We start from the raw sequence: 14214 nt of genomic DNA on the forward strand, positions 1-14214 counted from the left end.
TAATGTGAACAAAGAGGGAATTAAGTTATCATAGTAATGGAAGTTGTCTCTGCTAGCGCCCAAGAATAACTCTTACCTGCAAATCTTTTATTGAAAATGGTTCTTCATAAATGTAAGCAGCATCAGCTCCTGCAGCAAATCCTGCCATTGTGGCTAAATAGCCACAGTAACCTCCCATAGTTTCAATAATAAAGACTCTTCTCTTTGTTCCAGCTGCAGACTGCTTAATTCGATCACAGGTCTAAAGATCCATTAAATACAGTAGAATTGCATAATCAACAGATGCATAATAAAAAGAAAATGCAATAACAATATGTCTGAATTTCAAACGAGCAGTCATTTTTTTCTGACACATTTCAAAATCACTTCACTTTCCCTGCATCATGTGACAACTATTATGCCTTGCATCATTTTTTAACAAAAAAGAAGAGATATATTGGCACTGTGAGTAGTGTATTATAGGAAATAAAGATCTATGATCTCGATGCTGCCCCTTACATAATAGTTCAAAACAACTGGGAATGGGGAGAGAAAAAGGACAAGAAAGGGATTAACTAGCACTCTTTCCTAATTAATGAATAACTAGGCTGAATATATCAGCTCACTAAATCATATAAATTTTGTAAGTTAAAAAAAATCAAACTTTAATTAAATGTATTAAAATGGGGGTAAAGTATGAACCATCGTACCCTTAAATAACACAGAAACAATAGCCATCACCTAAGAGAATAAACTAGAGCCACTGTAAACCATCCCCCTGTATTCCTGGCCGATAGCTGGAATCATCGGCTTCAGGTTCCAGGGATAGTTAGATCGGTGGTCTAGCTGAGTACAAACGCGTTTCGGCCACTAACTCGTGCCTTTTTCAATGTGTATCTTATTGCGGTGAAAGACAAACAGTTTGCCAAAGACTCAGGGCTTTTAAACCCTTCAATGCCATTTTTTTGACCAATTGGAAGGCCGGATCCGATCACGCCCCTTTACTGACCTATCAGATGAGTTCTGCCTACGTAGGATGTTGGCGTGCTAGGGATTGATAACGATCATATTAGATTCAACATACTGTGTGGTTTAGCCAATGATTACTAACTTAATATATACACCCTTAGGCTCTTATCGTCTCATTGGGAGTAATATAAATGGGCGTGAACTTGAGTAAAAAGTATATAATCTAATGGCAATACTAATTGAATGGATGCAATACATATGCAAAATTGTATGAGTACTTTGTGAACATGGGAAACTTGACATGCGCCTTAGCAAAATGCACCTTTCAGTGAAATATTTACCCAACTTTCACATAGACCCCTATTTTTACGATCTTATTTTGGAGGGCAATTGTACTGAAGCAGGTTGCATAACGCAGTAACTGATTCTTTGATATTTCGGATCCTATCTGCGAGTGAAATATTTATATGGTTAATCATCTAATCCCACGCACGCATAAATAAACTTACTATACCAAAGCAGGCTAGGATGTTTGTTTTTATAAGTGCTATAATGCTTGGTAACCAAATTATTTCACAGTATTCTGGGTGCATATCAGAGTTTTAAACTTTATAACTAATATACATGTTCGAACCATTGTTTTAATTATGAATTGTGGTAAAATGTTATTTATATGACTTTACCTTCCAAATACTAAACACTGAGTACATATACTAAATATGGTGTCGGTTGAAGTTTAATGAAAACAATTAGAGTATATTTAAAGGACCCATATATTCATTATGTACGTGAAATGGGCGCGTTATGGATACACACAATGTTACAAATTATTCCTCAAAACCCCTAATACATGGCATATTAGAAGAAATGTTTTATATAACGCATGATTTCTTCACTTCATTATACATTAAATCAACTTAGTCCAAAACTGGACTAAAATGCTAGGTTATTAGTATGGGGATTACAGTTATACAAAATAACTGATAAAAGTTTTTTAAATACTCGATTATGTACACCTAAGCCAAATGTCATAACAATGATGCATGTATGTATTAGTCAAATTAAATAGTGTGTAAGACTAAATTAAGTTCTTCAAACCAAGAATTGGTTACTTTGGTAGACAAACGTTAATCATATTTACTGTGAATACTATATTATTATATGCGTTTAAAGATCACAAAATTAGCAAAATTCTAATATAGATATTGTTTGTATACATCTATTTCCATAGCACATAAGATATCTCAGTAAAATTAAATGTGGTGAAAATTAATAACCATGCCACATGTCCACATGTAGGTAATAAAATTCCGTTGTGAATGGACAATAAAATTAATTCAATGAGTGATGTAAACTCCTATTATAATATATTATTCTATAGAAAGACCCAAAGGTTATTATTTTCGTTCATGCCGTATGGCATAAGAGATTGTAATTTGAAAATCCATCTTGCTTCTTTCTTAAATAATACTTGTTCAGTATCATCCCCTCTGATACCTGCTTTATATAATTTTAAGCCCCAGCATTTTAAGGTACTAGTGTTGCCGTAGTGGTATTGTAAAAAGTATCGAGCTACACTAATAATCTTTTTCTTATTTTCCACATCTTTACGTGCAGTCCTAATATTGCTTAAATGTTCTGTCATTCTGGTGCCCATACACTACATATAGCAGATTACAACTGCACGATAAGCAGTATATCACATTTGTGGTTTTACATGTGATGTCATTGTTAACGGTCCATTTATTTGTAAATCTATCAATGATGGTCTTTTTCTTAACCATATACTGGCACACCTTGCAATTGCCACAAGCTATAGATCCCTTATATAAAGGTGTTTTTTAGCATTCCTGTTAAAGTGGCTAGTGGTTAGACAGTCATTGAGATTGTTGGCACGTCTGTAGGTGAAAAGAGGTTTTATAGGGATCACTGAATGCAATTGTTCATCTGCTTGTAGGACATGCCAATGTGTACGTAATATGTTGGAAATTTGTTCACTCTGGCTGGAAAAAGCAGATATAAATCTGAGGGGGTTAGTATTAATTACTCATTTGGGAGTTAAAAGCTCAGCGCAACCTAAGATATTCACCTACTGGTAAACTTTTGATAGTGTTGGGGTGATGAAAACTACTGGCACATAAAAAGTTATTTGTGGCCGTGAGTTTTCTATACGTATCTGTTACTAGGTGATTATGAATTTTTGGAATTACCAAGTCAAGGAATTCTATTTTGTGTTCATTGGTCACCATAGTAAGAAATAGACTAAAAGGATTAACATTGAACAACTTGATAAATTATTGCAGAAGATCAGGGGGGGCCATCCCAGACAAATAAAATATCATCTATATACCTGAACCAGTGGGAGATATATTGAGTATAGTGCTTTAAGGTCTCATGAAACACATTGTTTCCTCCCACCAGCCCAGATATATATATGCATATGTGGGGGCACATGATGTCCCCATTGCCGTACCACACGTTTGTAGGTAAAACCTACCATCAAAGACAAAATAGTTATCACACAAGACAAACTCCAATAGTTCAATGAGGAATTCTTTAGTATCATTTGATAGATTATCATTCTTTTCTAAGAAATATGATACTGCTTTGCATCCCCACCGTTTGTCAATGCTAGTGTAAAGCGATTCTACCTCGCATGTCACCAGTATAGATTCAGAGGTTACTGATATTTTATCTAATTTGTTTAATACGTGCATGGTGTCTCTAGTATGGGAGGGAAGTGAGTCAAATATATAGCGTAGTCTGGCATCTATGTATTTGCTTGCTTTCTCTGTTAATGACCCAATGCCAGAGACGATTGGTCGCCCTGGCAGGCATGACAGATTTTTATGTATTTTGGGCAACAGATAGAGCATAGCTATTTTGGGTTGCTTCACTTCTAGAAATTTATATTCTTTCTGGTCAATAAGACCTTCTGCAAGTGCTGAGCTGAACAACTTGTTATACTGCTTAAGGAATACTTCAGTGGGGTTGTTAAAGAGACTTTTGTAATTTTTCTTATTACCAAGTTGTTTTTTGGCTTCATCTATATACATATGGGTAGGCCAAATAACAGTCTTGCCACCTTTATCACTATAACTGTAATCCCTGTACTAATAACCTAGCATTTTAGTCTAGTTTTGGATATAAACTTTCTCTGTGAACAACAATCCCAAGACAAAGGCGCCTCCTAGGGTGATAATGTTGATACAAGATGGACTATGTAAATGACAAATGGATACTCACAAATGAAGCAGCACCCAATTGTGCTGAGTCAAACACTCTGGGAACTTCAGGGATGAAACAGAGGTCTGAGAAACGTGTTGCTATCTGTGATTTTAATATCAGAGTCATATGTTTGACATCTGTTTTTATAATTATCATTAAATATTGGACATTTTTAACTACTTTTTAGAGTCTGAGCTTATTTTACCTATTGAGGATACCTGGGAGACTGGTATCCATATTGGGCCAGTGAGCTAAGACCCTGCAAGTTCCCAGAGTGTTTGACTCAGCACAATTGGGTGCTGCTCCATTTGTAAGTATGCATTTGTCATTTACATAGTCCATCTTGTATCAACATTATCAAACTAGGAGGCGCCTTTGTCTTGCGATTGTTGTTCACAGAGAAAGTTTGTATCCAGATCGAATACCTGACTGTCAGGGTGCCAGGAATCAGACTGAGATGAGAAGTGCAAAAATAATCACACCTTTATTAATAGCAAAAAATAATAAAAAGTCCACGAGTCAAATAACAAGCCAGGAGTCAAAACCAGAGCCGGTAGTCAGACGAGCCGAGTCAGGAGCCAAAACGAATAGTCAGACGAGCCGGAATCAGGAACAAGGAAAACAGCAGAGTCAAGAACAAGCCAGGGATCAGGAACCAGGAAGGACGTCAGGCAGCCAGGTAATACACACAACTCTCACAAACAGGTCTGAGACAACGCAAAGGCAAAGCATACTGAACAGAGGTCCTTTAAATAATAAGTGATGACATCACAATTCTGAGACTGCATCCTGTCTCACATGGATGATGCACACCAGTCTGGCCATAAAAGGAAGTGCAGGGAATGAGCAGCATCCCCCACAATGCACCATAGTCAGGAAGAGAGGCGAGTAAAATGGCTGCCAGCAGCACATGGCAAACACAACAGGGAAAAAACCCTGACACTGGCGAGGAGCTGACTCCATATTGGGTGTGAACCAACCTTTGATATCCCCCCTGAATGATAAACCAGGACTATCACTACAAAAAGGACATTTTCCCCTTTGGATCAAACTAAGGTGTGATCCTGAACAGATAAGAGTCCATAGGATACTGTTTTATACACTTATTTTGTTTTAATTATATGTAACATTGGTGTTTAGTAATACTCTTATTTTTCATCCAACAGTTATTTGGATATATATCACAATACAACCCACAGTAGGGTTGTTATAGGATTTTTTAACCCCTCCTATTGTGTATTGTGCCCCCTAGAGTTGACACATAGTGTGTACAGCAGGTATTTATTAGTCCAGTTTTGGACTGAGTTGATTTAACGTATAATGAAGTGAAGAAATCAGGCGTTATATAAAACATTTCTAATATGCCATGTATTAGGGGGTTTTGAGGAATAATTTGTAACATTGTATGTATCCATAATGCGCCAATTTTACGTATATAATGAATATACGGGTCCTTTACATATACTCTAATTGTTTTCATTAAACTTCTACCGACACCGTATTGGTATATGTACTCAGTGTTTAGTATTTGTAAGGTGAAGTCATATAAATAACATTTTACCACAATTCATAATTAAAACAATGGTTCGAACTGTCAGTTCCATTTACATGTATATTAGTTATAAAGTTTAAAACTTTGATATGCACCCAGAATACTGTGAAATAATTTGGTTACCAAGCATTATAGCACTAATAAAAACAAACATCCTAGCCTGCTTTGGTATAGTAAGTTTATGCGTGCGTGGGATTAGATGATTAACCATATAAATATTTCACTCGCAGATAGAACCTGCTTCAGTATGATTGTCCTCCAAAATAAGATCGTAAAAATAGGGGTCTATGTGAAAGTTGGGTAAATATTTCACTGAAAGGTGCATTTTGCTAAGGCGCATGTCAAGTTTCCCATGTTCACAAAGTACTCATACAATTTTGCTGTGTATCGCATCCATTCAATTAGTATTGCCATTAGATTACATACTTTTTACTCAAGTTCACGCCCATCTATATTACTCCCAATGAGATAATAAGAGCCTAAGGGTGTATATGTTAAGTTAGTAATCATTGGCTAAACCACACAGTATGTTGAATCTAATACGATCATTATCAATCCCTAGCAGGCCTCCATCCTACGTAGGCAGAACTCATCTGATAGGTCAGTAAAGGTGCATGATCGGATTCCGGCCTTCCAATTGGTAAAAAAAATGGCATTGAAGGGTTTAAAAGCCCTGAGTCTTCGGCAATCGGTTTGTCTTTCATCGAAATAAGATACACATTGAAAAAGGCCTGTGTTAGTGGCCGGAACGCGTTTGTACTCAGCTAGACCACTGATCTAACTATCCCTGGCACCTGAAGCTGACTTTTACAGCTATCGGCCAGGAATACGGGGATGGTTCACAGTGGCTCTAGTTTATTCTCATAGGTGATGGGTAGTGGTTGTGTGTTATTTAAGGGTAAGATGGTTCGTACTTGACCAATTTTAATACATTTAATTAAAGTTTGATTTTTTTAACTTACAAAATTTATATGATTTAGTGAGCTGATATATTCAGCCTAGTTATTCATTAATTAGGAAAGAGTGCTAGTTAATCCCTTTCTTGTCCTTTTTCTCTCCCCGTTCCCAGTTGTTTTGCATCATTGTTTGCAAGAGTAGTGAGGATGCTCACAGGTAGCAAGCTGCCTTTAAGCTATAAACTATGAGGTGTTAAGTATATAAATATATAAAACTCTATTATAAAATGCAAAAAACCTTTGTTAAAGGGACACTGAACCCAAATTCTTTCTTTCGTGATTCAGCATGCAATTTTAAGCAACTTTCTAATTTACTTCTATTATTAATTTTTCTTCGTTCTCTTGCTATCTTTATTTGGTTCAGGCTCTGGACAGCACTTTTTTATTGGTGGATTAATTTATCCACCAATCAGCTAGAACAACCCAGGTTGTTCACCAAAAATAGGCCGGCATCTAAACTCACATTCTTGCATTTCAAATAAAGATACCAAGAGAATGAAGAAAAATAGATAATAGGAGTAAATTAGAAAGTTGCTTAAAATGTTATGCCCTATCTGAATCACAAAAGAAAAAAATTTGGGTTCAGTGTCCCTTTAAAGTCACTCAATGTACAGGCCCTCGGGCCATATGCAGCCTCTAAGATAGTTTCATGTGGCCCTCCCTTGTTTGAGATAAACCATTAATTTGGGCTATCAATTGTTTTTAGGGTTCTTAGAGGTGTAACTGGTTGATGTTCTATATAGGCACTCAAGAGATAAATATAAAGACCAGAGTCCAGTATAGACTCCCACCATGCACTGCTTGGATAAATGTCACTTTTGGCATTGTTACTCACAAGATAAATATAAACAACTCTGTATGTCTGTTGTGGGCTACAACTCTCACCATGCACTACTACTTGGGTAGTTTGATACCCCTGGTTTTCACCCATGGCAGTTAAAATCATACTTTCATATTTCAGGCAATTTAAAAAAAAAACAACTTTAAAATTTACAACTTTCTCTTGTTACAATTTGTTTAAACTTAAATATTTTGCATTATATTATACTAAAGTAAGGCACATGAACATGCACGTGTCTCGATCACTAGATGGCAAAACTGTTTGCTACAATTCAAGTAATAATGATATTAAATATATATTTCATCTAGCACCAAAGTTACAGCAATTTCTATATATAGACTCATATCCCGGGATAATAATCACCAGTGTGAACCCTCCTACCCTGAAGAAGGTATGGAAATGACCACTATAAGTGGCAGTCTTACTACAGATCCCCCCCTACTATAAGCTATTTCTCTCTAGAGTGTATGGACTGGAATGAGCTAGGGAGGGACACAGTGGATAAGTGGTATGTAGGATTTATTTTATTATGATAATACTGATATCATTATACCGACCCAATACAAGGTTTAAGATTAATTTCTTATCTTCACCTGATGTACATTTTTACTTCATTCTGCTATCGATACGTAAGGCATACTGTGTGAAATGCTTATTAATATACAACATAATTAGACTCATTCACCACTAAATATGGTAAAAAAAATGTTGTTATTAGGTCTGGAGCCAGAACTGATAGTGATTGCTGGCACACTTATTAACTGCAATAGGGTTGACAGCTTATGGCATGATGGCGTCAGTGAAAAGGGGCGCGGATGGTCTCAGTCTCACGTTATAAAAGCTCGCCCTCAGTGCAACGCGCTTACCTTTTGAAAAATCCGTACTACGGCGAAATATGTTAGGGTACTGGTGAAGAGTCTGGGAGATCCTGTGTTTGTTAGGGAACCTAGAGGCCTATTATGAACAAATTATAACAGCGATGCTTAATGACTTATAAGCTCATTTTCGGCTAAGTAAGACAAAGCTCATATATGAATACGCACTGTTTGCCACCAATAGAGCTCCACTAATGTTGAGCACTTAATTGAGTGTTATTGCTCTGTATTGCATTAGGTGCGGTAACTCAGGCTAATGTATGAGGCTTTGGACACAATGATGCATTAGCTGCTAGGATTAGTAATTATTTGGTGTAATGCATATTGCTCGTTTTTTCTCTATGGAGGTATAGCTTTGTCTTTACCGATATCGGCTCCGTATTCCTTATATACCGAAACTGAATATATATTTTACTTTTAATGCTCACAGCAGTACATTGAGACAATTTCCCTTACTAACTTATCATTCTAACTTATATGAAGCAGAGACATTACTCGGCTGGATAGATAGGGGAAACGATCAAGTATGTGCATCAGTAATACTGCAAATACACAGTCCTATCTGCTTCTTAAGGGGATCCTGCATTAGTAGAATATTGAGCAGATTGGTTTAATTGATCAGCCATTCTGGTAGAAATTTTGATATTCAGTTACAATGACTCTGTGATATATATTAATACATTGAGTATAGCGATTATTATTCAGTATAGAGTTATGTATTTATGACACATTGTTGTATGTAGGAATACTGGTAAACTTGTGGCATAGCTATTGACAACATTAGTATTACTCTAAAGAGAGCTCAGTATGCTGTGTATTCTTCTCAGGACATATTCATGTATAACATTTGTTAACCTATGAGCTGCCTCTGATATTTGGGAATGATTACATTGTTATATGTCAAGAGTTATTAAATATTAAGCAATATAGCCATCATGCAGTTAAAATCTTCTATTATTCAGTTGCATATTGACATTGAATCAGACTGATAGTCTGTGAATGATCTCTGATATGCGACTGTGATCATCTAACAAGTAATCACACGACCCATTAACACAGCCAAGCAGAGGACCAGCTACCATTTATTTGTCTGATAATACACATATGTTTGCACCAACCATACTGATCCTATCAATTGTATATTATAACTAGTAGTGCCAGTGATTTAATCTCTCTATGGTCCACTCTGCCATTATAATCCTATAGTGTTTATTTAAATCGCACATACCAGTTTTTAATCTCGCTTTGCTTAGCGGTCTGAATAAAAGTTATATTTTAAAATTGACAGTGAATCATCGTCTTGTCCCTAAGTTTCCATATAGATTATGATTTGAACAGTGTGAGTGAGTGATGTGTATTCTTTAATGGTCTCTTCCATTTTTCTATCAATTTAGCTAATTTAATACACAGCACCCTACACCCTGTGATAAGCCACCCCACACCCTGTGATGTGATAAGCCACCCCACACCCTGTGATGTGATAAGCCAAGAGGCCACTATTTTCTATAGGGTGCAGTCACTTAGATATTTTCTGGTAGTGCCATTGGTCCCCCTTTTTCTTTGTAGTAGGGAGGGAACCTGTTGATTATTATCCAGAGATATGAGCCAAGATACAGAGATTGCTGCAATTTTGGTATTAATTTATATTTATATTGGTTCTCTCTGGCTAATAATCACCAATGAGACAAATACAACGCAATGTTCGAAAAAATCATATAGGTAGGGAAAAATATTGCAAGATGCAACAAGTGCTACATAAATTAGAAAACAGTAGGAAAAAAACTTACAGCTAAACAGTGGCAAGGCATGTTGACCAATATCCAGCATTTAGTGAAATTAAAGGCATGGAAAGACCAAACAGCAACTTGACCAAGATCTGCAGAAGTAGCATCAGCCTGTAACGTCTGAAAGGTTTAGACGGCTGCTACCAAATATAGCATGAGCCTGTCTGGAACAGGAACAGCTATCAACTTATAACTACCGGAAAGATGAACAGTCCAAATGGAAATAGTAGACTTTTTAGTAGACCTTTTAAAACAACAGTATGCTAGTTACCTGAATATGCTGGGTTCCTTAAGATAGACATACAGACACTGGACAACCTGATAGTATAAGCTCACTCACAAACTTAAACTGGAACACTACCTTAAAGGGTTGTGAAACCCGAAATTTTCAAGATTCAGATAGAGAATACAATTTTAAACAACTTTCCAATTTACTTCTATATTTCAATTATTTGCTTCCTTCTCCTGTTATCTTTTGATGAAAGGTTTATCTAGGTACGCTCAGGGGCAGCAAAGAACCTAGGTTCTAGCTGCTGATTGGTGGGTGCATAAATATAGCGACTGTCATTGGCTCACCCATGTGTTCAGTTAGAAACCAGTAGTGCATTGCTGCTCATTCAACAAAGCATACCAAGAGAATAAAGCAAATTAGATAATAGAAGTAAATTAGAAATTAGTTTAAAATTAAAATCTCTATCTGAATAATATTTGGGTTTCATGCCCTTTTAAGGAGATTTGGAACTGAAAAAGAATAATGGTTATCTTGAAATAAGGGAATAAAAAGGCTGTTTGTAGAAATAGCTTAAAGCTTAGACACTTGTGCTTTTGTAGATCATTTCAGAGGGACATTTTCTTCCTAGGGTCAAATGGTGCATCTAACATAAAACCAAGGACCAGAGGGAAATCCTAAGGAGGTGTCCGTGATCTTTGAACAGGAAGGATATGAGCCAATTTGGGAAAGAAGCAGAAAACTTAAATTATGCTTACCTGATAATTTTATTTTCTTCTGTATGGGGAGAATCCACAGCTGCATTCATTACTTTTGGGAAATACAGAACCTGGCACCAGGAGGAGGCAAAGACACCCCAGCCAAAGGCTTAAATACCTCCCCCGCTTCCCTCATCCCCCAGTCATTCTGCCAAGGGAACAAGCAACAGTAGGAGACATATTAGGGTGAAAAAAGGTGCCAGAAGAACGAATAAAAAAGAATTTAAGGCCGCCCACAGAAAAAAAGCAGGCGGGGAGGTTAGGACTCCCCATACAGAAGAAAGAAAAATTATCAGGTAAGCATAATTTAAGTTTTTTTTTCTTCTTAAAACAGGGAGACTCCACAGCTGCATTCATTATTTTTGGGAAATCAATACCCAAGCTTATAGAGGACAATGAATGCAAACGTGCAGGAACAAGGAGGCGGCCCATTCTGATTGCACCACAGCCTGACACAACCCGGATACCCGATAAAAAAACTACTTCAACAGAAGCAGTAGGAACAAAATGGAAGAGGACAAGATAACTGCCCATCAATTAGAACCATAAAGATCCCAGTTAGAGATCACACTAAATTCTGGACTCCACTGAGCACAAAAGCCTCTGAGGAGACAAAAATCCCACTCTCTAGAAGCACACAAAGAAAAACCTCTCCATGAACAATGGCAAGGGAAACAACAAACAAACTCCCACACCACATTCTCCCTAACTGAAATAAGGGAAGAATCAGATAATAAGGTCCGAAAGAATCTCTATAAACAACCTCTGAAGAATCAGGGACAAAACAGAGAGAAAAGCCCCTAGCATAACTCGAAAAGAGCAGCTACCAGGCTGCAAGAGGACAAAATCCTGTAGAAAATACTCTACTGATGGAAAAGAGCAAGGAAAGGTAAAATTCCAGATCACCTCCTACATGGATCCAAAAAGAACCAATGGAAAGCCTTAACCAGAACCGAAGTCCCAGATGGACAAAGGGACAAAAGGCAGAACAAGATTACCTTACCATAGACAGCTAACTAGCTCAGAGAAACTGAACACCGTAGGTCAAAACAAAACCCTAGGAGCAGAACAGGAATGGAATAGTAACATCCGTTTACACTACAAACGAAAGCCGCAGTCTTCCGTCGGATAGGCAGTCAGACTAAACGTCCAACCATAGTAACTAGCCAACCGAGTAGCTAGCAAACTTGCACCAGGACATTCCTGGAAGAGAACAAGAGAAAAAAACTCAGAAAGCAGGGAGGACCAACTCCCTCACTACTAGAAAACGAGGTGAGGAAAGACAACACCCTAACCAATAAAGAAGAACCAACTACCCGCTAAGGGATGGTTCCCGAATCAACTGCAAGGCCTCCTAACCTAGGTAAGGATCCTTTGGGAGACAAGAGACGTGGTCAATGCCCAAACAGAACAGTCAGAATTTCTGACCCCTACTCCGATCAAATAGTTCTATCACAGAAGCGACTGTCAATGTCCCCAAGGACAAGAGAGATTTAAAAATCCCAGCATCGACCAGGCTTGGAGATCAGATAACGAATCTCCAGCCACAAGTTCCTAAGGAAAAGAAGCAGGAAAGAGGCACCGACACCCAGAGAGACTAACTCGTGATCCAGGATACCTATCCTGATTACTCCTCAGAAACCCAAAGGGAGGGTACACTGCAGACAAGAGAAACCCTCGACCCACTGAACTCCTAGAGACAGATGAGGAAAACTACCTCAGGAGGAGCCAACTGGATAGGCGCAGTAGACCAGATCCTTCCAAATAGAAAGGAAAACAAAGAAACCCAGGAATATTCCAGTAAAGAAATTCCCAGGAAAAACGTCCTCCATCTCTCCCGAAGAGAGAAAGAACCACCACAGTAGGAACAAGGAGATTTCCCCAGGACCGGGAAAACAAGCTTACTACTGAACGCCGGACAGATCTGGAAAACAGATTAACCAAACACAAAGACAAGGACTAGGTTAAAAAAACCGAACCCCCAAAAACAGGTGCCGGATCAAGACCAAAAACCTTGCGGAACAACCACAAAATTACCTGGAAATTAAATTTGCACAAAAGTTGATGCATGCCATACCCCCATGGGGTCTTAAACTCTGATCTCTCATGAAGATCTTAGTGGCTGTCCTCTCAGCCCCATAAGGCTTCTAAGATAACACCCACAAAGTCTGAAGACAAATAAAGGACCCAAAAGAGATCAGAACTCCCTGATTGAGAGAAAATGACAGTCTCTAAAGATCCAGTCTGGATCAACCTTCAGACAACCTACAGCTCAAGGAATTAACGAATGAACGAGCATCCTAAAACTCCTATCGGTTGACGGCAAGAGAGACTGCATAACAATCCCCTAGATCCCCAAGTATATAGGATAAAAAAAAAGTCCCTAAGAACCGAGTCTCCACAACCAGATGACCGAAAGCCCTACCCCAAAAGGCAAGGGGAAGCGAAAAGCACAGCAATCTTCAAAAAAGAGGAGAGAAACACTGGCAAGAGAGATCTGAAAATCAGGCAATCCCATCCACAAGGAGTACCAATAGGGGGACAAATTGGCCCCTACACCAGGTACTGGAGATCTCCGTGCAGACATCTGATCCTCCCCCTTCGGAAGGGAGGACTCTAGCTCCTCTCCAAAGGACCTCAGAAACTACAAATATACTGCCATAGAAGAATTCGTAATCCCAGCAAACCATGTAAGATATGCAGGGACAAAACACTTAGTATCGAGTACAACCAAACATCGGTCGCCCCACCAAGATGAAATAAAGAAGGGCCTCCTATAACTTGTAGGAACAAGAAAAAACATAATTTATGTAAGAACTTACCTGATAAATTCATTTCTTTCATATTAACAAGAGTCCATGAGCTAGTGACGTATGGGATATACATTCCTACCAGGAGGGGCAAAGTTTCCCAAACCTTAAAATGCCTATAAATACACCCCTCACCACACCCACAAATCAGTTTAACGAATAGCCAAGAAGTGGGGTGATAAGAAAAAAAGGTGCGAAGCATATAAAATAAGGAATTGGAATAATTGTGCTTT

General features: G+C 37.9%; 1 protein-coding gene across 2 annotated transcripts in view; it reads right to left on the reverse strand.

The window, feature by feature from the left end:
- Positions 1–14214, reverse strand: part of LOC128654357 (ATP-dependent 6-phosphofructokinase, muscle type) — a 232063-nt gene that overhangs the window by 16695 nt on the left and 201154 nt on the right. For both annotated transcript variants that reach the window (XM_053708238.1, XM_053708239.1), the window contains one exon: positions 77–241. In XM_053708238.1, the coding sequence (XP_053564213.1) occupies positions 77–241 (165 nt within the window). The remainder of the gene's footprint in view (positions 1–76; positions 242–14214) is intronic.

The sequence above is a fragment of the Bombina bombina genome, chromosome 3, assembly GCF_027579735.1.
Source record: "Bombina bombina isolate aBomBom1 chromosome 3, aBomBom1.pri, whole genome shotgun sequence".
NCBI classification, from domain to species: domain Eukaryota; kingdom Metazoa; phylum Chordata; class Amphibia; order Anura; family Bombinatoridae; genus Bombina; species Bombina bombina.